The sequence below is a fragment of the Oncorhynchus mykiss genome, chromosome 29 (genome assembly GCF_057628025.1).
Source record: "Oncorhynchus mykiss isolate SJ-2025 chromosome 29, ASM5762802v1, whole genome shotgun sequence".
NCBI classification, from domain to species: Eukaryota; Metazoa; Chordata; class Actinopteri; order Salmoniformes; family Salmonidae; genus Oncorhynchus; species Oncorhynchus mykiss.
The window spans coordinates 45266183-45292789 of record NC_143050.1 but is presented as its reverse complement, the minus strand read 5'-3'; the positions used below and the strand labels follow the sequence as shown (position 1 = coordinate 45292789).

Here is a 26607-nt window from a genome sequence, read left to right as displayed (position 1 = left end):
AAGTTTGAAATATCCAATAAATGTCGTTCCACTTCATGATTGTGTCCCACTTGTTGTTGATTCTTCACAAAAAAATACAGTTTTATATCTTTATGTTTGAAGCCTGAAATGTGGCAAAAGGTCGCAAAGTTCGAAGGGGCCGAATACTTTCGCAAGGCACTGTATCTCATTTCAAAGCTCTTTTGGTTAACTGGTCTACAATTTCATTCCCTTCCACACCCGAATGTGCTTAGACCCTGCAGAATCTCACTACTACACCCATAACATTAATACCTCCAATAGTAGGTCACTCCTATTAAATTTACTATATTATAAACATTTAATACATACAGAGAATCTGAGCATACTATAATTCTAACAGATTGTCTGTCCTCCACCCACTGGAGGGCAACTTTTATCGCAAACATCAAATGGAGAAGAACATTCAACAAGAATTTGCCACTAACAATTTAAAACCCCAGTCAATCAACCATCTTTCAACATCCACTATAGCTTGTTGAATAGATTTGATCATGAGAGACATTCCTTCCCCTCTTCCAAATAGCTCCATCATCAGCATATACACATCGTTATTCATAATGTTGAACAAAATAGGAGTGATAGCACTGCCTTGAGGAATACCACTGTCATCTCCATAGGCATCAGATAAAATGGATCCTATTTTAACTCGAAAAGAGTGATTAAATAAGGCCAAAACCCAGTTAAATAATCTCCCACCAATACCACGTCTTTCCATCTTAATCAGTAGGCCTTCTCTCCACATATTGTCAGAAGTATTTTCAATGTCAAAAAAGACAGTAGCCATTATTTATTTTATGATCAGAGTTTTTCAACATCATTACTCACCTTTACTAATGTATCCAAAGTAGATCTACCTTTACGGAATACCCTTTGACATTGAATCAATAAACCTCTATGTTCCAGGAAATATTACAATCTATTGACTATATCTTTTCTATAATTTTACACAAGTTAGAGGTCAGTGCTATTGGTCTATAACTATCAACACATGAAAGGTCCTTACCAGGCTACAAAAGGTAATATTACTACACGTTTCCAACCAGAAGGTATAACCCCTCACTCCAAATCGTATTACATAATCCCAGGAGAACATGTATGACCTCATCAGGTAGATGCTTAAACATTACACGACCGATCATGACCTGGGGCTGTATATCCACAGCCTTTTAAGGCTAAACCCATCGCATGTATGGTAAAGACAGCATCTAAAGAAGAGTCAACAGTGTCCCTTTTCTTAAACACATTAACGTGAGCATTTAAAATCTCACACCTGCGTATCTGTGTCTGGACCAACATAAGCAACATTTCCTACGTATTCCAGGAGTAACCCTATTATTCCACTTATTCCAGGAATAACCCTATTATTCCACTTATTCCAGGAGTAACCCTATTATTCCATTTATTCCAGGAGTAACCCTAATATTCCACTTATTCCAGGAGTAACCCTATTATTCCACTTATTCCAGGAGTAACCCTATTATTCCACGTATTCCAGGAGTAACCCTATTGTTCCACTTATTCCAGGAGTAACCCTATTATTCCACTTATTCCAGGAGTAATCCTATTATTTCACTTATTCCAGGAATAACCCTATTATTCCACTTATTCCAGGAGTAACCCTATTATCTCCACCATTCTGCCTAATAGTTCACCATTCTGCCTTGCAGCCTCTGCATAAGAGACATTATGAGTACTTTTATATATGTGGGCCCCTCTAGCCCTTTTCTGCACGCTATATGCAGTTTAGCGAAGTTGCAACAGGTTGTGTTTTTAGTAACTCACACTTCCGACCGAAAATGTGGAATGGTCCAATTGAAATACATCCTGGGTGCAACTTTGCTAAACTGCGTACAGTAAGTGTATCTTTTGTATTTGAAATATTTTTTCTCTCGCTGGTATGAAAGTTAAGTTCCAAAGGGTTCCAAAACCATATCGCAAGCGAGGATTATTAACGTTTTTAAACGTTAAAACAGAGCGTCGGGATTGTAGGTCACATGGAGCCAGCCCCCTTGCGTCCTTAAACTCTAAGATCATCCCTCGCTGCCAAATGCTGATGTAGTTTACAGTGAGAGAACCGTCGGAAATAGTGGTTTTCAAATATTAATGTTCATATTTTCAGTCAAACTTTTAGAAGTTTGATTGCAAGAGAAATACACCTGCTTTTTTAAAAATGAAATTGGCAGTTGAGATCTGAAAGCAAACAGCAAAGTAATCTTTCCCAAGTCTCGTTGCGGATGTTTCACCACCGGAGTATTTTTCTTGTGGCACACGGGTCTTGCTTTTGGATTCATCCAACATGTCTAGTTCTTACAGAATCAGGTGAGCTGTAGATTTGATTTATACGTGGAAAGTAGGCCATAATAACACATTCGATTAAATGTGATCTAGCTATGTTTGTCTACCGTAAATGTCATGCGATGCGTTCACTGTAATTGGTCGTGGATTATGAGGTGGTGGACTCTGAAAGCCCTGTGGGCTGACGTTAACTAGCCACCTCTGCCCATTGCGTTGTTTCGAGGAAATGGGAAATCATCTGCTAGCAACATCGAGGAAAATGTCAGCTTCATTGACCTGTACTACACTGCAGACAATGTTTTTAAATTCCAATCCGCTTGAATGGAAAACATGTTTCCTAGCTATCTGCTCAAGCTAGCTGGCTCATTCATAGGCTCAAGCAGTCCACTCCCTAAAGGAGCATTTCATTCGAGGTGTTAATGAACGATGTAGTGGCAAACATTATGAAGGACTAAGAGATAATGCAGAACTGCTGCTAGCTACCTAATTCATCATATGCAATTATGCAACTAAGCAATGTTGCTAACATCATGCACACATTCTCCACTGATCAAATGATCAAAACAAACTGGAGACAGTCAAACCTGTGCGTTGTATTGTACTTCATGTTAATTATAAGCCCCAAATACAGGGAGAAGTACAAACTAGTCTACTCAAGATGCAGTGTTGCTATATAGCCTATTGCATAACATTTGGCCTATGCAATGGACATACTAACAGGACATCCTTTGAAATTCTTGAGAGACAAGGGCAGTTCAAAGCAGGACGCACTAATTCACTTGTATTAAATATATTTACACTTCCGCTATTTGGCAGTATCAAACAGTAGCCAAGAAAATGCAGAATCTTTGTAAATAAAACGGTTCAAATGCCTACTACAGTAACCTATTTTCTTTGATGGCTGACATTTTGCTGCAAGGCTTAGTTGCAAGAAGCTGAAGGTTACTCATTATAAAGCTTCCCTGGCGTTTAGGCTACTATTCACTCATGCTTCTGGGCTTTCTTGTTCCAGGAAAAGACTGGATCCAATGTTATGAAGGGCAATCAAAGTTATGGTTTAACTGTGACAGCAAAGCACTTTTGCCTGGTGTTTGTTAATGATCTGAGGTCAGGGTTGGTGTCTCGTGAGCGAGCACTGGTGTTTGATAAAAAAACAGATGAACTGTTTTCCCTTTGAATAGCTCCAAGCTGAGTAACTTTGCTGATCATCTGCAGTTTTCCAGAGAGCCATGACAAACAGGATGTAGCTGCCGGTGAAGTCAAGGAAAGAGAATAGGAAAGAGAAATTGCTATTACAGGAGAAAGGCATACTAGATTGAAATCAAGTAACTTTTTATTTGGTTCTGTAGTTTAGAACAAAATCTGAATATCACAGATATGGTGTATTTAAGAATGGGCACAACTCTCTGATGTTGAATCGCTGAATAGCCAATCCTTTAAGTTCTACACACACTTCTTTCTATAAGACCTGCTGTAGCCTATAACCTACTGTCTGCTGTATAGTCTAGGCCTTTGAGTTTTTTAAGGCTAAATCATTCACAATCAGTCCGCCCGATCTATTTTGAGTTCCTCTGGGAGAATCAATACTTTTCCTGGTAGTGGTAATGTAGCCTAACCACCACATCAATGGGTCCTGTTATTTGGCTGGATAGTCAGCTGATCATAACAGCAGGACAGCCCACATTGATCATGGGAGCACATAGGTGTCACTGTCTCCATGCAGTCCAGCTGTAAGATGGATATTTCAGTGAATAGGCTAGTGGCAGTACTGCAGTTTGAATGAGTAATTCAGCACTGTTACAAAACAATAAGGGGGTACTTTGACCAAGTCCCTCCATTGAGTATGTTATGTTGTACCATAAGAACAGTTGGAGCAGGTTGTGTTGGTAAATCAGAAAGTCAAAGATTGTATACTTAGCAGTTGTCTAGGGTGGAAGTTGAACTACTTAACGATGTTGCTATGGGTGTCTATGGCTATAGGTACCAAGTTAGGGGGAGGGTATTTTGATCACCCCCCCCCCCCCCCCTTTTCTGGGCACATGATTTGACCCCCCCCCCCCCCCACACACACACACACACAGTCAATGCACAAGGTAAACAAATGGAACCGTGCAGCCCTTTGTAGATTGTGACACAAAATAATGTGTTTTGCAATCTTTTGAAACATTTCCTCCTCCTTTATTTGTGGTTGTCACAGTAAACATATTAGTCTACCCAATCAGAACACCCAGTCCTATATTGTTTATGTCTGTCTGCTGCATGTGTAATAATCTGAACAAGGCATTATAGGAATGTTACCTTCCTCATTCTCGATGGGAGACATTCTTTTATGATCTACCATGAATGCAACAAACAATATGCCTCTTTCAACACAACCTACTTTGAGATGTTATTTTTCCCTTTCTTGTGCAAATGAAGAATCCAGGAGTTCAAGGTGGCCTTGAGTGAAGATAAGCTTGACTTAAAGGTGCTTCGGGAACTTTGCTTCAGCGGTAAGCAAGAACTTTGCTTTCACCATAATAAAATATGGAAAATTACATTGTTTTTAACACATTTTCATGTTTCCTATCTCTCTCCAGGTATCCCGTTTGAAGGAGGCATCCGTGCACTTTGCTGGAAAGTGAGTTACTCCAGCTCTTTAATAGACAGAGTGCATTCGGAAAGTATTCAGACCCCTTGACTTTTTTCACATTTTGTTACTCTACAGCCTTATTTTAAAATTGATGAAATAATTTTTCATCAATCTACACACAATACCCCATAATGACAAAGCAACAAAACTGATATCAAATTTGCATAAGTGTTCAGACCCTTTATTCTGTATTTTATTGAAGCACCTTTGGAAGTGATTACAGCCTTGAGTCTACTTGGGTAAGATGCTACAAGCTTGACACACCTGAATTTGGGGAGTTTCTCCTGGCTCTGGCTGGGTCACTCAAGGACATTCAGAGACTTGTCCCGAAGCCACTTGTTTGTTGTCTTGGCTGTGTGCTTACGGTCGTTGTCCTGTTGGAAGGTGAACCTTCGCCCCAATCTGAGATCCTGAGCGTTCTGGAGCAAGTTTTCATCAATAATCTCTCTCTGTACTTTGCAGTCCCTGCCGCTGAAAAACATCCCCACAGCAGGATGCTGCCACCACCATGCTTCACTGTAGGGATGGTGCCAGGTTTCTTCGATGTGGCGCTTGGCATTCAGCCCAAAACGTTCAATCTTGGTTTCATCAGACCAAATAATCTTGTTTCTCATGGTCTGAGAGTCCTTTAGGTGCCTTTTGGCCAACTCCAAGCGGGCTGTCATGTGCCTTTCACTGAGGAGTGGCTTTCTTCTGGCCACTCTACCATAAAGGCCGGATTAGAGTACGGCAGAGATGGTTGTCCTTTTGGAAGGTTCTCCCATCTCCACAGAGGAACTTTGGAACTCTGTTAGTGACAATTGGGTTCTTGGTCACCTCCCTGACCAAGGCCCTTCTCCCCTCAGTTTGCCCGGGCGGCCAGCTCTAGGAAGAGTCTTGGTGATTCCAAACTTCTTCCATTTAAGAATGATGGAGGCTACTGTCTTTTGGGGACCTTCAATGCTGCAGAAAAATGTTGGTACCCTTCCCCAGATCTGTGCCTCGACGCAATCCTGTCTCGGAGCTCTACAAACAATTCCTTCGACCTCATGGCTTGGTTTTTACTCTGACATGCACTGTAAACTGTGAAGCTTTAAATAGACAGGTGTGTGCCTTTCCAGGTCATGTCCAAACAATTGGATTTACCACAGGACTCCAAGTTGTAGAAACATTTTAAGGATGATCAATGGAAACAGGATGCACCTGAGCTCAATTTGTAGATGATAATGGCGCTGGAGGGGATGGCTGCTGTTTTACAGGCTCCTAACAAACTACTATTTTGTTTGTTTTTCCAGTTTTTTGTAACTTATTTTGTACATAATGTTGCTGCTACCGTCTCTTGTGACCGAGAAGAGCTTCTGGACATCAGAACAGCGATTACTCACCTCACACTGGACGAATAAGTTTTCTTTAATGAGTCTGACTCGAAGGATATACTGCTTTGTCAAGACAAGGCCCAAATCCCCATCATTCATGTGAAGAAAATATGGAAATACAGGGGGCGGAGGTCTGGGTTCCTTGTGAGAATTAATTGGCGAGTGAGTAAACCACCACTACCCTCCGTATTATTGGCCAACGTGCAATCATTGGAAAACAAACTGGACGCTCTACGATTAAAACTATCCTACCAACGGGACATTATAAACTGTATCTTATGTTTCACCGAGACTTGGCTGAATGATAACATGGACAATACAGAGCTGGCTGGCTTCTCCTTTTCTTGGCAGGACAGAGCAGCTATGTCTGGTAAGACGAGGGGTGGGGGTGTGTGTCTATTTGTCAGTAACTGCTGGTGGTGCCCCATGTCTAATATTAAAGAAGTCATGAGGTATTGCTCGCCTGAGGTAGAATACCTCATGATAAGCTCTAGACCACACTATCTACCAAGAGAGTTCATATCTATATTATTCGTAGCCATCTATTTATCACCACAAACCGATGCTGGCACTCAACAAACCGATGCTGGCACTAAGACCCCACTCAACGAGCTGTATAAGGCCATAAGCGAACAAGAAAAAGATAAATCCAGAAGCAACGCTCCTAGTGGACGTGGACTTTAATGCAGTCAAACTTAAATCCGTTTGACCTCATTTCTACCAGCATGTCATGTGTAACCAGAGGAGAAATACAACTCTCCACACACAAGAGACGCATCCAAAGCTCTCCCTCGCCCTCCATTTGGCAAATCTGACCAGAATTCTAACCTCCTGATTCCTGCTTGCAAGCAAAAACTAAAGAAGGAAGTACCAGTGACTCGCTCAATACAGAAGTGGTCAGATGACGCAGATTAGATCAATACAGAAGTGGTCAGATGACGCAGATTAGAGGTCGACCGATTATGATTTTTCAACGCCGATACCGATTATTGGAGGACCAAAACAAGCCGATACCGATTTTATATATGTAATAATGACAATTACAACAATACTGAATGAACACTTTTATTTTAACTTAATATAATACATTAAAATCTATTTAGTCTCAAGTAAATAATGAAACATGTTCAATATGGTTTAAATAATGAAAAAACAAAGTGTTGGAGAAGAAAGTAAAAGTGCAAAATGTGCCATGTAAAAAAGCTAACATTTAAGTTTGTTGCTCAGAACATGAGAACACATGAAAGCTGGTGGTTCCTTTTAACACGAGTCTTCAATATTCCCAGGTAAGACGTTTTAGGTTGTAGTTATTATAGGACTATTTCTCTCAATACCATTTGTATTTCATATACCTTTGACTATTAGATGTTCTTATAGGCATTATAGTATTGACAGCCTAATCTCTGGAGTTGATAGGCTTGAAGTCATAAACAGCGCTGTGCTTCAAGCATTGAAGTGCTGTTTGAATGAATACTTACGAGCCTGCTGCTGCCTACCTCCGCTCAGTCATGCTGCTTTATCAAATCATAGACTTAATTAGAATAAACACAGAAATACAAGCCTTAGGTCATTAATATGGTCAAATCTGGAAACTCTCATCTCGAAAACAAGACGTTTATTCTTTCAGTGAAATACGGAACCGTTCCGGGTGGCAAGCCTAAGTCTAAATATTGCTGTTACATTGCACAACCTTCAATGTTATGTCATCATTTTGTAAAATTCTGGCAAATGAATTACGGTCTTTGTTAGGAAGAAATGGTCTTCACACAGTTCGTAACAAGCCATGTGTACTCAAAGCATGCGCAGACCAACTGGCAAGTGTCTTCATTGACATTTTCAACCTCTCCCTGACCGAGTCTGCAATACCTACTTTTCAAACAGACCACCATAGTCCCAGGTGCCCAAAATTGCGACTGTAACCTGCCTAAATGATTAACGCCCCGTAGCACTCACTTCGGTAGCCATGAAGTGGTTTGAAAGGCTTGTCATGGCCCATATCAACACCATCATGCCAGAAACCCTAGACCCACTCCAATTCGCATACCGCCCCAACAGATCCACAGATGTCTCAATTCCACTCCACACAGCCCTTTCCCACCTGGACAAAAGGAACACCTATGTGAGAAAGCTGTTTGTTGACTACAGATCAGCGTTCAACACCATAGTGCCCAAAAGGCTCATCACTATGCTAAGGACCCTGGGACTAAACACCTCCCTCTGCAACTGGATCCTGGACTTGCTGACGGGTCGCCCCCAGGTGGTAAGGGTAGGCAACAACACATCTGCCACGCTGATCCTCAACACGGGCCCCTCGGGTGCGTGCTTAGTCCCCACCTGTACTCCCTGTTCACCCACGACTGCGTGGCCAAATTCGAATCATTAAGTTTGCTGACGACACAACAGTCATAGGCCAGATCACCGACTGATTGTGGACTATAAGAAAAGTAGGGCCCTACATGCCGCCATTAACATCGACAGGACTCAAGTGGAACGGGTCGAGAGTTTCAAGTTCTTTGGATTCCACATCACCAACAAACTATCCTGGTCCAAACACACCAAGACAGTTGTGAAGAGGGCACAACAACACATTTTCCCCCTCAGGAGACTGAAAAGATTTGGCAATGGTCCCCAGATCCTCAAAGTCCCACAGCTGCTCCATCGAAAGCATCCTGACCGGAAGGCGGTACAGAGGGTTGTGTCTACAGCCCAGTACATCACTGGGGCCGAGCTTCCTGCCATCCAGGGACTATACTAGGTGGTGTCAGAGAAAGGTCCAAAAAATTGTCAAAGGCTCCAGTCAACCAAGTCATAGACTGTTCTCTCTGCTACCGCACGGCAAGCAATACCAGCGCGCCAAGTCTAGGACCAAAAGGCTCCTTAACAGCTTCAACCCCCAAGCCATACGGCTGCTGAACAATTAATCAGATGGCCACCCAGACTATTTACATTGACACCCTCCCCCTCCATTTGTTTTTACCTTGCTGCTACTCACTGTTTATTATCTATGCATAGTCACTTCACCCCTACCTACATGTACAAATTACCTTGACTAACCTTTACCCCCGCACATTGACTTCTTGTAATTGAGTCTAGGCTACTGTTCAAATGTTGCTGTAATGTTTCTCATTGCATGGTGTTGTGTTGCAAGTTTAGTTTTCTGGAATTCATTGTCAAGCTTTAAAAACCGAAGCCAGACTGCAACATTTTAGTAGCCTAGGACCATGGCATGTGTCTGTACAGTTTATGTACACTTTCCCTCCGCTGCCCGCTGTAAACGGGACACACAAAAGTAGCTTTATTAACATTGAATTCACGGATGCGAGTGCATCAGGCTGTAATTTCCTGAAGTAGTTGACTCAACTGTTGACTCATTGTCCTTTAGTAGTAAGGTGTACCCACGTGTGAATGCTTTATTTTATCACTTTTTTTGGTCAGTGCCATTAGTGACGATATGATGCAGCGCACTGGCTTGTGTGTGGATCTGGGAGGAGGAGTGTGTCTGTGGCCAACGCCTTTTGGCGTGCAGCACGTTTGCAATGCAGTGCATCGGGTTGGTATGGAGGCGGGCCAAAATGAATTGACAACCCAAGTAATTGCGCGGGCTGGATGGAAATGTGTCACGGGCAGGATTCAGCCCGCAGACCTTTTGTTTGACACCTGATCTACAGTATGTTGCATTAGCCTTAGATTTAGTATTAGTTTAAGCCTGTTGTTCTAACCGTTTCTGTGAAGGGTTGGGATTCACATTTCTAATGACTTGCTTCAATGTTTCCAGGTCCTGCTCAATTACCTGCCTTTGGACCAGATGATATGGGAGTCCTTCCTCAAAAAGCAGAGGTACAAATGTCTCCAACAGTGCTGGTGGACTCCTCTTTATCAACAGGAGGAGATTAATGGACATGTTTTGTACTCTGTGTATAAAGTGCATGAAAACATCTACTGCTCAAGACTTAGCCACTGTGTGTGTCCTTCCATCTTTGCCTGAATTATACCTTGGTAGCTAACCAGTTCTTAGTCAAGTATATCCCTCCTGTCCCACTGGAGTTTACTTTTGAATCCCTCAGATTTGAGTATTTCTAGACAAACAGCTGAGTCATAATGGAACCTGACCGATTTAAAATCTCACTCTAAAACACAACACCCAGCACCGGTCAGCTATATCAGGTCTGCTCGGCCCGGGAAACAGTGATGGTGATGATGAGTCATGCTTGTCTGCTGCTTCTATTGGCTCATCCCTGACATTATTCAAATACTTCAAATACTTCAAGTGTTTGGTTGATCCTGCCTTTACTGGCCCTGTCAAGAAACAATGCCTAGCCCCTAGTCAATTCATGTAAACCAGAGCGAATTGGGTCAGTATAAGAAATATGTTGGTGTCTCCATGATATCATGGCTGTATCTTTGAGGACTTTTCACCCCAAAGTCAAAATCAAGTCAAATTGAACTCCTTAAAGGAAACTACTAGGCGTTTCAGTCTCTTGCGGTTACCCACAGGCATAGAGATGATTGTATGTATTTGTGACCCACAGGGAGGTGTACTCCCAGTTCCTAAAGGAGATGATCATCCAACCAGGCATCGCTAAGGCCAACCTGGGCCTCTCCAGAGAGGACGTGACTATGGAGGACCACGTGAGTTTCCCTTCTCCTCTCCCTATTTTTTTGCCCTCAACATATTAACATTTCCTACTCTGATACACACTACTGGACTGTCTGAGCCAATGGATATATGATTTTTCACAGATCAGTCTCCCATACATTCATTAAACATGCTCTATTTCTATCTGTCCCGCTCTCTCAGCCTCTCAACCCCAACCCAGACAGCAAGTGGAACAACTACTTCAGAGACAATGAGGTGCTGCTACAGATTGATAAAGATGTTCGGTAGGTCTGACTGCCTGGGCAACCAGCTAGGTAGTTCTTTGGTGCATCTCCATGTATTTTAAGTCACTCATCCTTTAGAGCATCTTAACTGATGATTCTAGTCTATTCATGTATTCCAGTACCCAGTCATGTAATACCATCTCCAAAAAAGCAGAAGATTGGAAGCAGTGGCTCTCTCGTGGAAGCCTTATGTTCCACATAGGAATACACTAACCAGTGTATTTCATGACGGCAGGCGCTTGTACCCCGACATGGCGTTCTTCCAGCGGCCAACAGGCTACCCCTGCCAGCTGATCCTGGACCCCCAGAACGACTACGAGACACTCAGGCGCCGTGTGGAACAGACTACCCTCAAGGCCCAAACTGTGGACCGCAACCGCAGCGGGGTCACCAATGTGAGTGAGAGGCGGGGGAGTCGTGTGCGTTTTTGGTTTTTATGTGTATGAACAGACATATTGGTCTGTCAATGTTAATGCCTCCACTTCCGGAGGCAGCAGGGTAACCTTGTTTCGGTAATGCCAGGGGAAACACTATTCAGATGGGCTGACTCTACCACCCTGTGTTATGTTCAATGCCACTCTCCTGCTTTAAGCAATGCAGTCATGATGTGCATGCAGTGGTGCGTGTGTACTGCAAGGTCCAGGTGAGTGTATTGGCTTGACGATGATGGGTCGATAACCTTTATTTTACTTATGGGTGTTTTAAGTTTGTGTCCACTTCCATCCCATAACAATTGACTGGATGCCCCTCCAATGGTCTTCTATGGCCGAGAGCTGTAGTGCTTCAACTGCTTTCAGAACTAGGACTGGTTTCTCATCCGGTCCTAATTCTTCCCTCTGTTTTCCGCTCCCCATCTCCAGGTGAGCTCCCCGGGCAAGGCCCTTAACCTGTACCCGTCCAACGAGTACGAGGTGCTGCCCAGCGGCTGCGAGGCACACTGGGAGGTGGTGGAGCGAATCCTGTTCATCTACGCCAAGCTCAACCCGGGCATCGCCTACGTGCAAGGCATGAACGAGGTGGTGGGCCCTATCTACTACACCTTTGCCACCGACCCCAACAACGAGTGGAAAGGTGGGTGCGGGAGGGGATGTGTTCGTGCGTGTGTATTTTGGGAGCATAGCAGAAGGCACATTTTCATCTCTAGTGCAGATGAACAAATAAATTCCTATTGTATTAAACACAAACATCAGCCCAATCTGCTGCTGCCTGCATCTACTTCCCTATTTTAGTCCCATTCCCCTGGTTTCTGCAACAGAATTCTAATGTTCTGTGACGCAATGGATCAAGCTGAGTCAGCACTGCCACCTACAGGACAAATGAGGGATGGCCAACATTTCATATGCTTCCCATCTCATCTACAGATATTTATTGTGCCACCTCTAAAGAAGTTTTTTTTTTTGAGGTGGCACACTAGCTAGATTTCAGTCCAATCAGATTTTCATGCAAATATTCTTAAAAAGGCTATGTGTGATGACGTAATGCACATAAAAACCACTTGCTCTAAAGTTCTCAACGAATAAAAAACAAGTTCAGTATGTTTCCATGGCATTTTCCACTCTATCTATGGTTTTATTACAAATTGTTGGCAATTAAACGGCAAACTTGCCGAGTCTTCTCTCTAGACAACAGTTCACTGATAAAGTGGACAGGTTAGGGTGTATGATGAGATGGATAAGATCAAGATCATTCTTATTTGTTAATTGGATGCTAATCACCGACCATCATGTCACTAACATACAAATTAAGACCCGGGATATTTATTGGAATTGAGCATCGAGCTCATCACTGTGTACATTCACCATTCTATGAAGTACGTCATAACTTATTTCATCTGTAGCCTAATAAACGGCATGCTTTTTCAAGTCGTAGTCGGACCACTACACAACATAGCATCGCGTGACTGCAAATCTACCTCAACTATTCTATCAACAATTGCACAAGAAATTGTTTTCACCCCAATTTGTCGCATAATTAATTTTACAGACACAAAACGATCCCACAATGTCAAACGAACACATTTTCTGTCCTTTTTTACTCCTTTTTCTCCCCAATTTCGTGGTATCCAATTGTCCCATCGTTACAACTCCCATACGGACTCGGGAGAGGTGAAGGTCGAGAGCCATGCGTCCTCCAAAACCCAGCCAAGCCTTAGACCACTACGCCACTCGGGAGGACTGACATTTTTGAAATTGTACCGACACTTCCTATTTCCATCACGGCTGTCTTGATTTGTTTTTATATGGTATTACTTTACTTGCAAAAAAACTGTTGATGGAAACATGGTTACTGTCTATAGTATATTTGAATGACTGGCAGGCGTTGAACAGACAGACACAATTGACACTAGGTAGGGCATGATTGATCGACTGACTGATTTGCCTGTCCAACCAATCAGAGCACGCCGAGGCAGACACCTTCTTTTGTTTCACCAACCTGATGTCAGAGAACCGGGACATGTTCATCAAGAGCCTGGACGACTCGCAGTGCGGCATCACCTACAAGATGGAGAGCGTCTACTCCATGCTCAAGGAGAAGGACATGGACCTCTATATGAAACTGGTGAGAAAAGGCCTCTTGGGCCCAGTCCCAAAACCATCCCTAGGCCCTTTCCCTAGGGGGGTAGATTTTGTATAAGGTGCACATTTATTTATTTTTCTCATGTAATTACAAAAAGTGTGTTGGATTTAGTTAAATGACTTCATTTAGTGGGATAATGTTTTGTTTGTAATAATGATGGAGGCTAGTTAAATTTTTCAACCTCTCTCTCTCCCTTCCTCCCTTCTTTCTAACAGCAGGAGCAGAACATCAAGCCACAGTACTTCACCTTCCGCTGGCTGACCCTGCTGCTGTCCCAGGAGTTCCTCCTGCCCGACGTCATCCGCATCTGGGACACGCTCTTCTCCGACCAGGACCGCTTCGACTTCCTCATCCTGGTCTGCTGCGCCATGCTCGTGTGAGTTCCTGTTAAAGGAATTTAATAATTCCCAAATGTGTTCATTAACCAATTCAATTGAAATCACTCTGTCTGTTTCTAAGAATTTGTAAGATCCTTATTTGCATAAAATGGACAGAGTCTATCAAAATTAGCCAATAGTATTTATTCTCGGAGCGCTGCTCATAGAACCATGTACAACAGCTTATATATCACATATGACGTCATAGGTCTATCAAAATTAGCCAATAGTATTTATTCTCGGAGCGCTGCTCATAGAACCATGTACAACAGTTTATATATCACATATGACGTCATAGGTTATAAAATGTCTCTCCTCCTCTCGACCAGGACAAAGCAGGTTCAAAAGTTCATTCCAACTCACTAGCGCACATACCTGACACACTATACCTAGATTAACTCCTGAAGTCTCACCATAGTTTATTACCTCTTAGCAGACAGTTCCAGTCCCCCCCCAGATAGGGAAAACCTGGAGGGGCTCTCGCTGTCTTATTTTATCGCCACAGAGTTATAGCTGAGTCGGTTCAAACATAGGTTAATGACCCTCTTTGCTTACTTTAGACACACACACATACATTCCTTCTTCCACAATGGTTATCATTTCCAATTACCCCTTATCCATGCTACATAACCTCTTTCTTATGAACTAACATTATTAATCAGATATTGTAAAACATGGTAGAGTTGAGTTAGTTATAGTTCTATTTAAATGTACACATTGTTTAGTCATTATTCATAAATTTCCTAACAGTTCCCCCTTCTGTCCTGCCCAGCAATGAACCACTACCCCCTGGACAAACCCGTGTCCATAACTCCAGATGGACCCCATACCCAATTCCCTAAGTCTGTTGATTTTATTTAGGAATGCAATGCAATGCAATTCCTGAATTGACTTGAATTTGGATGGATTTGGATAGGAATTTGATCTTACCATATAATGTGTTATGTTTGTTATTTCTGTCATTGGCATGCTTGTCCTGTGTGGTTTCAGACTGATTCGAGATCAGTTGCTGGCAGGAGACTTCACGGTCAACATGAGACTGCTGCAGGTAAGACCATCTAAAAGGCTCTATCCAAGTAGTGGATAGAAGTAGTAGGCTCTATCCAAGTAGTGGGGCCAATATAGGTCATGCTTGGGCAACTAAGGAGGTTTTATTTGACATTTGACTGATTGTCCATGTTCTTTTTCAGGACTACCCCATCTCAGATGTCCACACCATCCTGGCCAAGGCCAAGGAGCTTCAGGGTGGCTCATAGCCACCCCTCCCCCTATCTCCCTTTCCTGGATTTGGGGGATGCACCATAGAAACTGGTAACCCTAGGTGACAACAAGGCCCCATTTCACCCTGGGAGGGAGAGGAAGCCACCTGGTGCCGGGGTGGTGCACGGTTTCCTCAAAGCAACCAAACGTAATACTTAGTCTTCTTGTCTCACTCTCACGGCCCGACAGTATTTCCACTCTCTCAGAGAGGGTGTGTGGGCTCAAGCTATTTATTTTTGCACTGAACACTTGAAAAAAATGACAATCTACATATATGAAGCAGAGAAACCAGTTACCCATACAACAGCGTCATTATAACGTTTGTCAGTGCTATTATAACACTCCTAGGTTATTTTAATAGTATGTTTTTTTTCTTTCACTTTGTTTATTTTTGAACATGGTTATTTTTTATTGTGGAGCTCTTACGAAAGACGAAATGTAATACTATCGTGTAAAGTCTAACAACAACAAAAAATTAGTATAGATTGTAACTAGGATCATATGCCTTTGGTAATGGGCAATTGAAACGTGAAGGTCCTCTGTTTGTTTTCGGTTAAACTCAGTCTGGCCAGTTTAAAGCCAGCCACTTGAATCTCCAATATTTATGTATGTTTGCAAAATGTTGGTATCAAATGAATGGGGTGTGAAACCTGTACCTTACTCACTAACCCAAAGTGCATGCTTATACGTTAGCCCAAAAGCTAATGAAAAAACAAATGAACCCTTGATTGTCTTAAATCTAGTCTTAGGGGGAAATTGATACAGTGATGATGATGATGGTCTATTTTATTGTAAGGGCATTACTTTGCAAACAAAACAGTCAGATTAAATTGGGCATTCAAGTTTTTAATATCTTTTGAGTAATTTCTTAATATATTGTGAGTAATTTCTGGTCGCATTAAAAAAGTGGTTCACATGTAAAGCATAATAAATTGAACATTAATGGCATGTTAAGTGAAGAATAACACATTTTGCTCTGCATACTGTTGGATAATTAGAGAGAACAAATTATTGATGATAATAACTAAATATGTATAATTAATGACATTAAAATGCTATGATAACATTTCTGTACTCAGATAATGGAATTGACAGATAACAGAGCTGACAACTGAAAATCACTAACATTTAATGTGTTATTGTTTTTTTGGTCTCAGTTACCAGTTACCACAAAGTTAATACACCATTGAAATGTACCTTTTCAAACTGTAGGACCTACATAATAATGTGATACTTTGTTAAGTACACAGAGAATGTCTTGCTTTGTAATGATAATTTAATCATTATGATTATGATACAGCTCACGAAAGTTACCTTTTTACTGTTTGCGTTTCAGATTTCTTGGCACTCCCTAGTATCGCCATCCATTTCAGTCTACAGTACATTTGGAAAGTATTCAGACCCCTTAACCTTTTCCACATTTTGTTACGTTCCAGCCTTATTCTAAAATTGATTAAAAGGTTTTTCCCCCTCAATCTACACACAATACCCCATAATGACAAAGCAAAAACAGGTTTTTAGACATGTTTGCAAATACATTTGTTTAATCACATTTACATTACTATTCAGACCCTTTTCTCAGTACTTTATTGAAGCACCTTTGGCAGCGATTACAGCCTTGTCTTCTTGGGTATGACGCTACAAACTTGGCACACTTGTATTTGGGGAGTTTCTCCCATTCTTCTCTGCAGATCCTCTCAAGCTCTGTCAGTTTGGATGGGGAGCGACACTGCACAGCTATTTTCAGGTCTCTCCAGAGATGTTCGATCTTGGTCAAGTCTGGCCTCTGGCTGGGCCACTCAAGGACATTCAGACACTTGTCCCGAAGCCACTCCTGCGTTGTCTTGGCTGTGTGATTAGGGTCGTTGTCCTGTTGGAAGGTGAACGTTCGGCCCAGTCTGTGGTCCAGAGCACTCTGGAGCATGTTTTCATCAAGGATCTCTCTGTGCTTTGCTCTGTTCAACTTTGCCTCGATCCTGACTAGTCAGTCCCTGCTGCTGAAAAACATCCCCACAGCATGATGCTGCCACCATCATGCTTCACCGTAGGGATGGTGCCAGGTTTCCTCCAGACGTTACGCTTGGCATTTAGGCCAAAGAGTTCAATCTTGGTTTCATCAGACCAAAGAGTCTTGTTTCTCTACTATAAAGGCCTGATTGGTGGGGTGCTGCAGAGATGGTTGTCCTTTTGGAAGGTTCTCCCATCTCCAGAGAGGAACTTTGGAGCTCTGTTAGTGACAATTGGGTTCTTGGTTATCTCCCTGTCCAAGTCCCTTCTCCCCCGATTGCTCAGTTTGACCGCGCGGACGGCTTTAAGAAGAGTCTCTGTGGTCAAATTTCTTCCGTTTTCAGAATGATGGAGGCCACTGTGTTCTTGGGGACCTTCAATGCTGCATACATTTTTTTGGTACCCTTCCCTAGATCAATCCTGTCTCAGAGCTCTGTGGACAATTCCTTCGACCTCATGGCTTGGTCTTTGCTCTGACGTGCATTGTCAACTGTGGGACCTTATATAGACAGGTGTGTGTGTTTTCAAATCATATCCAATCAATTGAATTTCCAACAGGTGGACTCCAATCAAATTGTAGAAACATCTCAAGGATGATCAATAGAAACAGGACTTCAAGTCTCATAGCAAAGTGGCTGAATACTTAAGTAAATAATGTATTTGTTTTTTTATTTGTAATACATTTGCAAAAAATTCTAAAAAACTGTTTTCGACTTTGTCATTATAGGGTATTGTGTGTAGATTGCTGAGGATTTATTTTTATTTAATCCATTTTTAGAATAAGGCTGTAACGTAACAAGATGTGGAAAAAGTCAAGGGATCTGAATACTTTCTGAAGGCACTATACATTCTAACACTATTTAATTGGCAAGATGGTATCCTCCAACTGACAAATCCCCTAGGCAGGAATTGGTACAAATTAACAGTCTGTGACTAACTATAATTCAATGTAGCATTATTGAACTAAAGTGAGTTATTAAGGGATACAACACTACATGACCAAAAGTATGTGGACACCTGGTCATCTCATTCCAAAATCATGGTTATTAATATGTTGGCTTACCCTTTGCTGAGAGTGGCTTTCAGTGTTGTGTTGGATTTTCCCCAAACATAACTTTTTGTTCTGAATACAAAGAGTAAATTTCTTTACCATATTTATTGCCGCATTACTTAAGTGCCTTGTTGCAAACAAGATGCATGTTTTGGGATATTTTTATTCTGTACAGGCTTCTTTCTTTTCACTCTGTAATTTTGGTTAGTATTGTGGAGTAACTACAATGTTGTTGATCCATCCTCCGTTTACTCCTATCACAGCTATTACATTCTGTAACTGTTTTAAAATCCCCATTGGCCTCATGGTGAAATCCCTGAGCCGTTTCCTTCCTCTCCGGCAACTGAGCTAGGAAGGACGCCTATATCTTTGTATTGACTGGGTGTATTGATACACCATCCAAAGCTTAATAACTTCACCATGCTTAAAGGGAAATTCAGCATCTGGGTATTTATTTAGATTTTTTTTTTATCAATTGGAGACCATTTTTGCGAGGCATTGAAAAACCTCCCCGGTCTTTGTGGATGAGTGTATGCTTGAAATGAACTACTCGATTTGAGGGGCCTTACAATTAATTGTATGTGTGGGGTACAGAAATGAGGTAGTCACTCAAAAATGATGTTAACCACTATTATTGCACAAAGTGAGTCCATGCCACTTATTATGTGATTTGTTAAGCACACATTTACTCCTGACTTATTTAGGCTTGTGTAACAAAGGGGTTGAATACTTATTGACTCAAGACATTTCAGCTTTTCATTGAGTGTTCTATTAACACAAATCCACTTGGAAATGATGGGGTGTTGTGTGTAGATCAGTGACACAAAATCTACATTGAATCTGTTTTCAAATCAGGCTGTCAAGCAATACGAGGTTGAAAAAGTAAAGGGCTGTGCACACTTTCTGAAGGCGTTGTGTATATAAACAGTGACACATTCCCCCTTGGAGATTCACGAATGACAAAGAAGGATAGTCTCATCTTCCTGTAATTCACAAACGTCTGTTGTCAACGATTTAATGATTTATTGTTCTCCATCTTTTTCTCATTCTTATCTTGCTCCATTGTGATTTATGTTTTTCTGTTTCCCCCCTTCTTTCATCATTCCCATGGCTCTCGCCTTTCTGGACTTCAAACAAAATCTGTTTTACAGCAATATGGAGACGAGTTTCAGAAGGCAGCTCGCGGCCTCTGGTCTCTCATCTCTGCCAACCATTTGATGCGAGCCAGTATAGCCTATATGTGGCAAAAGGCTCCTATAATTGTGGAATAACAGGGCTAGAGAGGGAGAGTATGCATAGTCGATACAAAGTATAAGAATAGCAGACAAGTGGGTTAGGAAAAGTAGAACACTAGTAGTTCAACCATTTTCAAAGTTGGTTTTGGTTTTTGGGAGTAATTTGCTTTCACAATAAAAATGACTTTAAAAAAGCCATGTGAACTTTGTCCATCTGGTTCTTGGTGATGGGCATCATGACATTATGGCCCATTTTCAGACAACTGACCAGTCAGAAAGTTCAGCTGCTCTCCTGCTAACTTTAAAATCCTTTATTTAAGAGAAGCGCTACCAGTCGAAAGGGTGTCCAGTGAAAAACCGTAGCAACCTTTTATTTTTGTTTACAGTCATGATCATTCTGATTGGTTGACTAACTGGGTGATGCAGACAAAATGGCCACTTCTCTCACCCAACAACAAGAGTTGGTGTCCTGGTACAACCAGTGTTTCTGAAACAAACTCCTTCCTCCCACCCCTTCCGTTTAATAGCTCGTGCAATTGGAGAGACTGGAGAAGAGAGGGATGTCATGTTTAGATTGATCATTTGTGCTTGAAGTGCTCTTAGCTAAGGGAGACTTAATCCCAGCTACATCTTCCCTGGCGAACTGGAGGGATTGGCTGAGTTGAATCCCTTCCTTGCCATGTAATGTCTTCTTTCCTTATGCTGATCGGTGAACAGACCGGATAGGTTTCCACAATATTGTTTCTTCTAAGAAGTCCTCAGATCAGTGTACATGAAGGAAATGAGATAAAGGAAGCAACTGAACAAAGGAAGTGGTTTAAGACCCTCAAATTGTTGTAGAGGAATTTATTGAAGGGCAAAGCAAGTCAACACCCATTATGTTTGGTTCAGCATTATTCATTTTCTGTCCTTATCTCCTACCTCGTCTGTGTTCACAGAGCTGAAAGGACAAAACCATGAATTTCAATTCACTCAATTCAAAAACGCATGCAGGCTCTTGTAAACTTGTAGCAGTACTTTTTTGTAGCTTTTTTTTGGTGCTCATCTCACATGTGCCTGGACAAAAAGTGCAAGAGAATGATTTTAGTCTTTTCTTCTTTTTTTTTTTAGGGAGGCGGGTGGGATGAGTGAGAAAGTGAGTCGGAAGGAATGTTCTAGCATATAAATACATTTTCTTCTTGATTGTTTTGTATTTGTGTGGTGGAAAACACCAGCGTCTCTGGTTACTTAAAGCCAAGCTTTACTCTGTCTCTTTCTAATAATTATTTTTTATTGCTGACATGTTATTAAATATGAGCCTTGGACATCATTGGATGAAGGGATGTCGTAAACTGAAGTAGCTTTTTCAAGCAGGGATCAGAAGCGTTCTTTTTCATGTGTGTGTGTTCTCAAAAAAAATGATTGCATGATTATACATTTTTGTATGGGTGTGGAAATTCTATATGTTTTTACAGTGTTTGCAAATGCACAATAAATGTTTAATTTACGGTTTAAATAAAATATTTGTGAGGTGTACCTGACATTTACACTGTGACACATACATGCATAAATGCATGCATAAAGTTGAAGTCGAAGGTTTACATACACTTAAGTTGGAGTCATTAAATCTTGTTAACAAACTATAGTTTTGACAAGTCGGTTAGTGCATCTACTTTGTGCATGACACAAGTCATTTTTCCAACAATTGTTTACAGGCAGATTATTTCACTTATAATTCACTGTATCACAATTCCAGTGCGTCAGAAGTTACCATACACTAAATTGACTATGCCTTTAAACCGTTTGGAAAATTCCAGAAAATGATGTCATGGCTTTAGAAGCTTCTGGTAGGCTAATTGACATAATTTGAGTCAATTGGAGGTGTACCTCCAATTGAAAAATTACTTGTGTCATGCACGAAGTAGATGTCCTAACCTACTTGCCAAAACTATAGTTTGTTAACAAGAAATGTGTGAAGTGGTTGAAAACTATTTTTAATGACTCCAACCTAAGTGTATGTAAACTTCCGACTTCAACTGTATATACACATATACATACACACACACACACACACTGAACAAAAATATAAACACAACATGCAACAATTTCAAAGATTTTACTGAGTTACAGTTCATATAAGGAAATCAGTCAATTTAAATAAATTCACTAGGCCCTAATCTATGGATTTCACATGACTGGGAATACAGATATGCATCTGTTGGTCACAGATACCTTAAAAAAGAATGGACCTCACAATGGGCCTCAGGATCTCATCACGGTTTCTCTGTGCATTTCAAATTACCATCGCTAAAATTAAATTGTGTTCGTTGTCCGTAGCTTATGCCTGCCCATACAATGACCTAGCTTCTTATGTTGGATCCCGCGACGCAGTTGGCATCAGTTGCTGGGACTGCTTGTATCTTTCCAGTGATCCTGAGGAGCTATTTAGCATCGCAGTTAGCCTAGCTGCTAGCTAGTTGGACATCAAGCTAGTGAGGTGTTCTTGAACGCAGTCCGCAACGGGGTTAGCTGTTGTGGCTGGGACCGCGGATTGTTCCGGGTTTGTGGCTTTCTAGATCCCAAATGCTTGTGGATTCTACTAATAAAAGAATGGACGACCTGACCAGAGAGGTCCAGGACCTGAAGAACAGTTTGCAGTTCTCCCAGGGTCCGCTCGACGAGTTGAAACAGGAGAACGACAAGATGACAGAAATCTGTAAGTCACTGAGAGAGGACATCAGTTCTGTGTGTGAATCCATGATAGTCTGATGTATCTGTCATTGCTATCTCGAGGGACAATCAAGGCGAAACAACATGGTTGTGGACGGAATTGCAGAATCTCCACATGAGACCTGGATGGAGTCTGAGGACAAAGTGAGGGAAATGATCGCCGAAAAATTGAAGATGGACCACAGGAAGATTGGAGTGGAGTGCGCCCACAGGACTGGAAAACCCACCACCGGCCCAGGCCAATAGTGCTAAAGTTCCTGAGGTTCAAGGACAAGGTAGTTGGTCTGGAAAGACTGAAGAACTTGAGAGGAACGTATATCTTCCTCAACGAGGACTATTCTGAAGCTGTGCGCCAGAAGAGGAAAGAACTGTTCCCAGCCATGAAAGCTGCCAGAGCACCTGGGGACATTGCTTACATCCGCTACGACAGGCTCATTGTCCACCCTCCCTCCCAGAAGCCTGGAAGGGATGAGAGAGCCAAGCCTATGGGTTCGTAGCCCCCGGCAGCACACACACACACCAATTGATTAATGGACTGCTGAATGTATATATTTTTTTCTCTTGCTTTGTCTGCTCTTTTCAATATGATATCTATCCCTGATAAGCTACCCAGGAAAGGGCTGAAAATAGCCCATTATAATATATGTAGCCTTAGAAATAAGGTTCATGAAATCAATAACTTGCTAACATGGCATTAAACAAAGAATGTGTATCCATGTATGCTGATGATTCAACCATATATGCATCAGCAACCACAGCCAATGAAGTCACCGAAACCCTAGATTTTTATAATTTTACTTCAGATTTTATGATTAACCACGTGACAATGATTTTGAGAAACAAAACGTTATTATTGAAATTAAACTTTTCCACGAAAATGCGCATATAAAAACAATAACTGGCACGCAGATGGTAGAAATGGTAGGATAAATTGTAAGCTTCCTTAAATTCATGAGCTGCCTATGGTCTTTAGGCTATTATTACAGCCATTAAAAATATTGCAAACTGGGCTAGCACATGCACACAGGAGGTCCCGTGAAAAAACGTGCCTCTCTATGGAAATCAACCGCCTGTCCAATTGATTCGTTCTGCCGCCGGGACTGAACCCCTCCCTCACTTGCACCATAGCAGAGAGGAAGAGACGAAGCGAGAGGATAAAAGGGCCCAAAATCTGTCTTCTCCAGCAGGTGTTTTTTTCGCTCATCAAGTGAGGAGTTTTTGTATTGAGGTCAATTAGTGTCGAATTTGGTTATCATGTAATGGCTTATTTTCTACGTGTGGCTTATTTAATCAAATATAAGTTTCGCAATTATTAGTTTGTTACAAGTGTACTAATATAGGTATGATGTGACATCCCTGCAACTTTGAGAAAAAATACTTTATATCGGAGTTGTGCCTGGTCTTCACTAGCAAGCCACAAAGTCACAAACCCTGCCTATTTATACAGTTTGTCTTATTACAATTTGATTTAAAACCCAACATTAACCCTAACCTTAAAAAACATAACGTTTTTGTTTTTGCGAATTGTTTTACTGTATAGCCAATGTTGACTTTGTGGCTGTGATAACTAGCCCTCTCAATGGCTAGAATGGTCCCACCTGATCTTGCCTCGTCCCGACCGCCAGTGACTTCCATTTTTGAAGCCACTAGTATCTGGTCAATATAATGGATAATCTGTTACTTTATGCTGTGTTTAAAACAACTGGGAAATGTCAATGATCTTCAGGTCGGAAAGTCTGAGCTCTAGAAAGAGGCCTCAATCCGATTTCCCAGTTGTTCTTGAACGCAATGAAGTCGGAAGTCGGAGATGTACAAATTGTGAATTCCAAGCTCCCAGTTGTTTTGAAAGCGCAATATGATGTCTTGATGTGCCCATGATTGTTGTTCCTCTGTAGTCGATGATAGATTATCGTCATGGTTGTCATTACCTTTAACCAGTAGTGTAAAAATACTTTAAAGTACTATTAAGTCGTTTTCTGGGGTATCTTTACTTTACTATTTATATTTTTGACAACTTTTACTTTTACCCCACTACATTCCTAAAGAAAATAATATACTTTTTACTTCTTACATTTTCCTGACACCCATAAAAGTACTCGTTACATTTTGAATGCTTAGCAGGACAGGAAAAATTGGCTAATTCACACACTTATCAAGAGTACATCCCTGGTCATCCCTACTGCCTCTGATCTGGTAGACTCACTAAACACAAATGCTTTGTTTGTAAATTATGTCTGAGTGTTGAACTGTGTCCCTGGCTATCCTTAAATTTAAAAAACAAGAAAATTGTACTTAATTATTTATAATTTTACTTTTGATACGTAAGTACATTTAAAACCAAATACTTTTAGACTTTTACTCAAGTAATAGGTGACTAGGTGACATTTACTTTCACTTGAGGCATTTTCTTTTAAGGTATCTTTACCTTTATTCAAGTGTGAAAATGGGTTACTTTTTCCACCACTGTCCTTCACATCATCCTTGTAGTGCCTAATGCTGCGTTCAAAACAACTGGGAACTCAGAAATCTCTGATATCTGACTTTAGTGTGTTCGAGACAACTGGCAGCTCGGAAGAAAATGAGTTCAGACTGGGACAAATCATTTAGAACCGTCATCCAACTCATAATTCCAAGTTTGAAACTCTGGTATCTTTCTAGAGATTAGACTTTCCTCAAATCACTGACATCATGATTTGAACAGTTTTTTTCAGAGTTCCCAATTATCGTGAAAGCACCATAAGTGCTGCTCCAGGGCTGCGTTCAGTACATTTTTACACCCTGGTACGTTCATTTGAAAGGAAACGACGCTGTTCTGAATGACCAGTTGAAAAACAGGGAGGGGCTGGGTTGTGGAACAATGTAAGCATGGCCTCTGCCCATTAAAAATGTCACTGGTTGCTTCAAGCCACACCTCGCCATACCCACCAAATGGGAACCAACGTACCTAAAAGCGTGTTCAAGAACGTTTTGGGGAAAGCTGTTGTTCAGTAGGCTACAAACTGTTTCACAATGTAGCAAACGTGCAAGTGAACTGAGCGCACCTCAGGAGTAGGCCCATGTAGACTTTGATATTTTTGTAAAATTGGCAATCTTATGTTTTGACTTGGGCAAGCAGTAGTTGTAGAGTGTTACGAGAAATTGCGTGGCATCTGCCCAAGCATCTGCCAGAGCAGGTAGCTGTGTGCGCAATGGACACATCTGTCACCTTTCCCAAAGCGCAGGGGACTCTTGAATTCCAGCCATGTGTATAGGTATAAAGCGTACCAACTATCCTGCCAGACCTACAAACCTACATCAAGCCCAATGGCGATTTTAGCATGTAAATCTTGGTAGGGAAAAAAAACAAAGTGGGATATATGCCAGCAAAACCACTATACTAAACAATACCTTAATTGCACTATAACGGTGACAATTGAAATGTACCAACTATGGCATAAGGGGACGACATGATGGAAACATGGTGAAGCCCCAAAATTGCCTCGCTGGAAGCCTGTGTTTCAGACATAAGGAAGTGGATGGCTGCAAACTTTCTACTTTTAAACTCAGACAAAACAGGGATGCTTGTTCTAGGTCCCAAGAAACAAAGTGATCTTCTGTTGAATCTGACAATTAATCTTAATGGCTGTACATTCGTCTAAAATAAAACTGTGAAGGACCTCGGCGTTACTCTGGAACCTGATCTCTCTTTTGAAGAACATATCAAGACTGTTTCAAGGACAGCTTTTTTCCATCTGCGTCACATTGCAAAAATCAGAAACTTTCTGTCCAAAATGATGCAGAAAAATTAATCCATGCTTTTTGTCACTTCTAGGTTAGACTATTGCAATGCTCTACTTTCCGGCTACCCGGATAAAGCACTAAATAAACTTCAGTTAGTGCTAAATACGGCTGCTAGAATCCTGACTAGAACCAAAAAATATGATCATATTACTCCAGTGCTAGCCTCCCTACACTGGCTTCCTGTCAAGGCAAGGGCTGATTTCAAGGTTTAACTGCTAACCCACATTACATGGGCTTGCTCCTCCCTATCTCTCTGATTTGGTCCTGCCGTACATACCTACACTTACGCTACGGTCACAAGACGCAGGCCTCAGCTGGAGGCAGGGCTTTCTCCTATAGAGCTCCATTTTTATGGAATGGTCTGCCTACACATGTGAGAGACGCAGATTCGGTCTCAACCTTTAAGTCTTTATTGAAGACTCATCTC

The 26607-nt window shown here is 41.5% G+C and overlaps 1 protein-coding gene across 4 annotated transcripts; it reads left to right on the top strand.

Annotated features, from left to right (window-relative positions):
- The first annotated feature begins 1750 nt into the window (after positions 1-1750).
- LOC110509519 (TBC1 domain family member 13) lies at positions 1751-21191 on the top strand. 4 transcript variants are annotated; one of them, XM_090227336.1, is made up of 12 exons: positions 1751-2340; positions 4735-4808; positions 4896-4936; positions 10079-10140; positions 10833-10932; positions 11102-11184; positions 11420-11579; positions 12045-12255; positions 13580-13743; positions 13980-14137; positions 15129-15186; positions 15329-21191. In XM_090227336.1, exons 1-12 carry the CDS (start codon positions 2318-2320, stop codon positions 15392-15394), a joined length of 1200 nt encoding a protein of 399 aa, XP_090083462.1. In that variant the 5' UTR covers positions 1751-2317; the 3' UTR covers positions 15395-21191. The 4 variants fall into 4 exon arrangements, with proteins under 4 accessions (XP_090083462.1, XP_021446110.1, XP_036823549.1 ...); XM_021590435.3 differs by having other exon boundaries at positions 13977-14137; XM_036967654.2 differs by having other exon boundaries at positions 1808-1874.
- The last annotated feature ends 5416 nt before the right edge of the window (positions 21192-26607 follow it).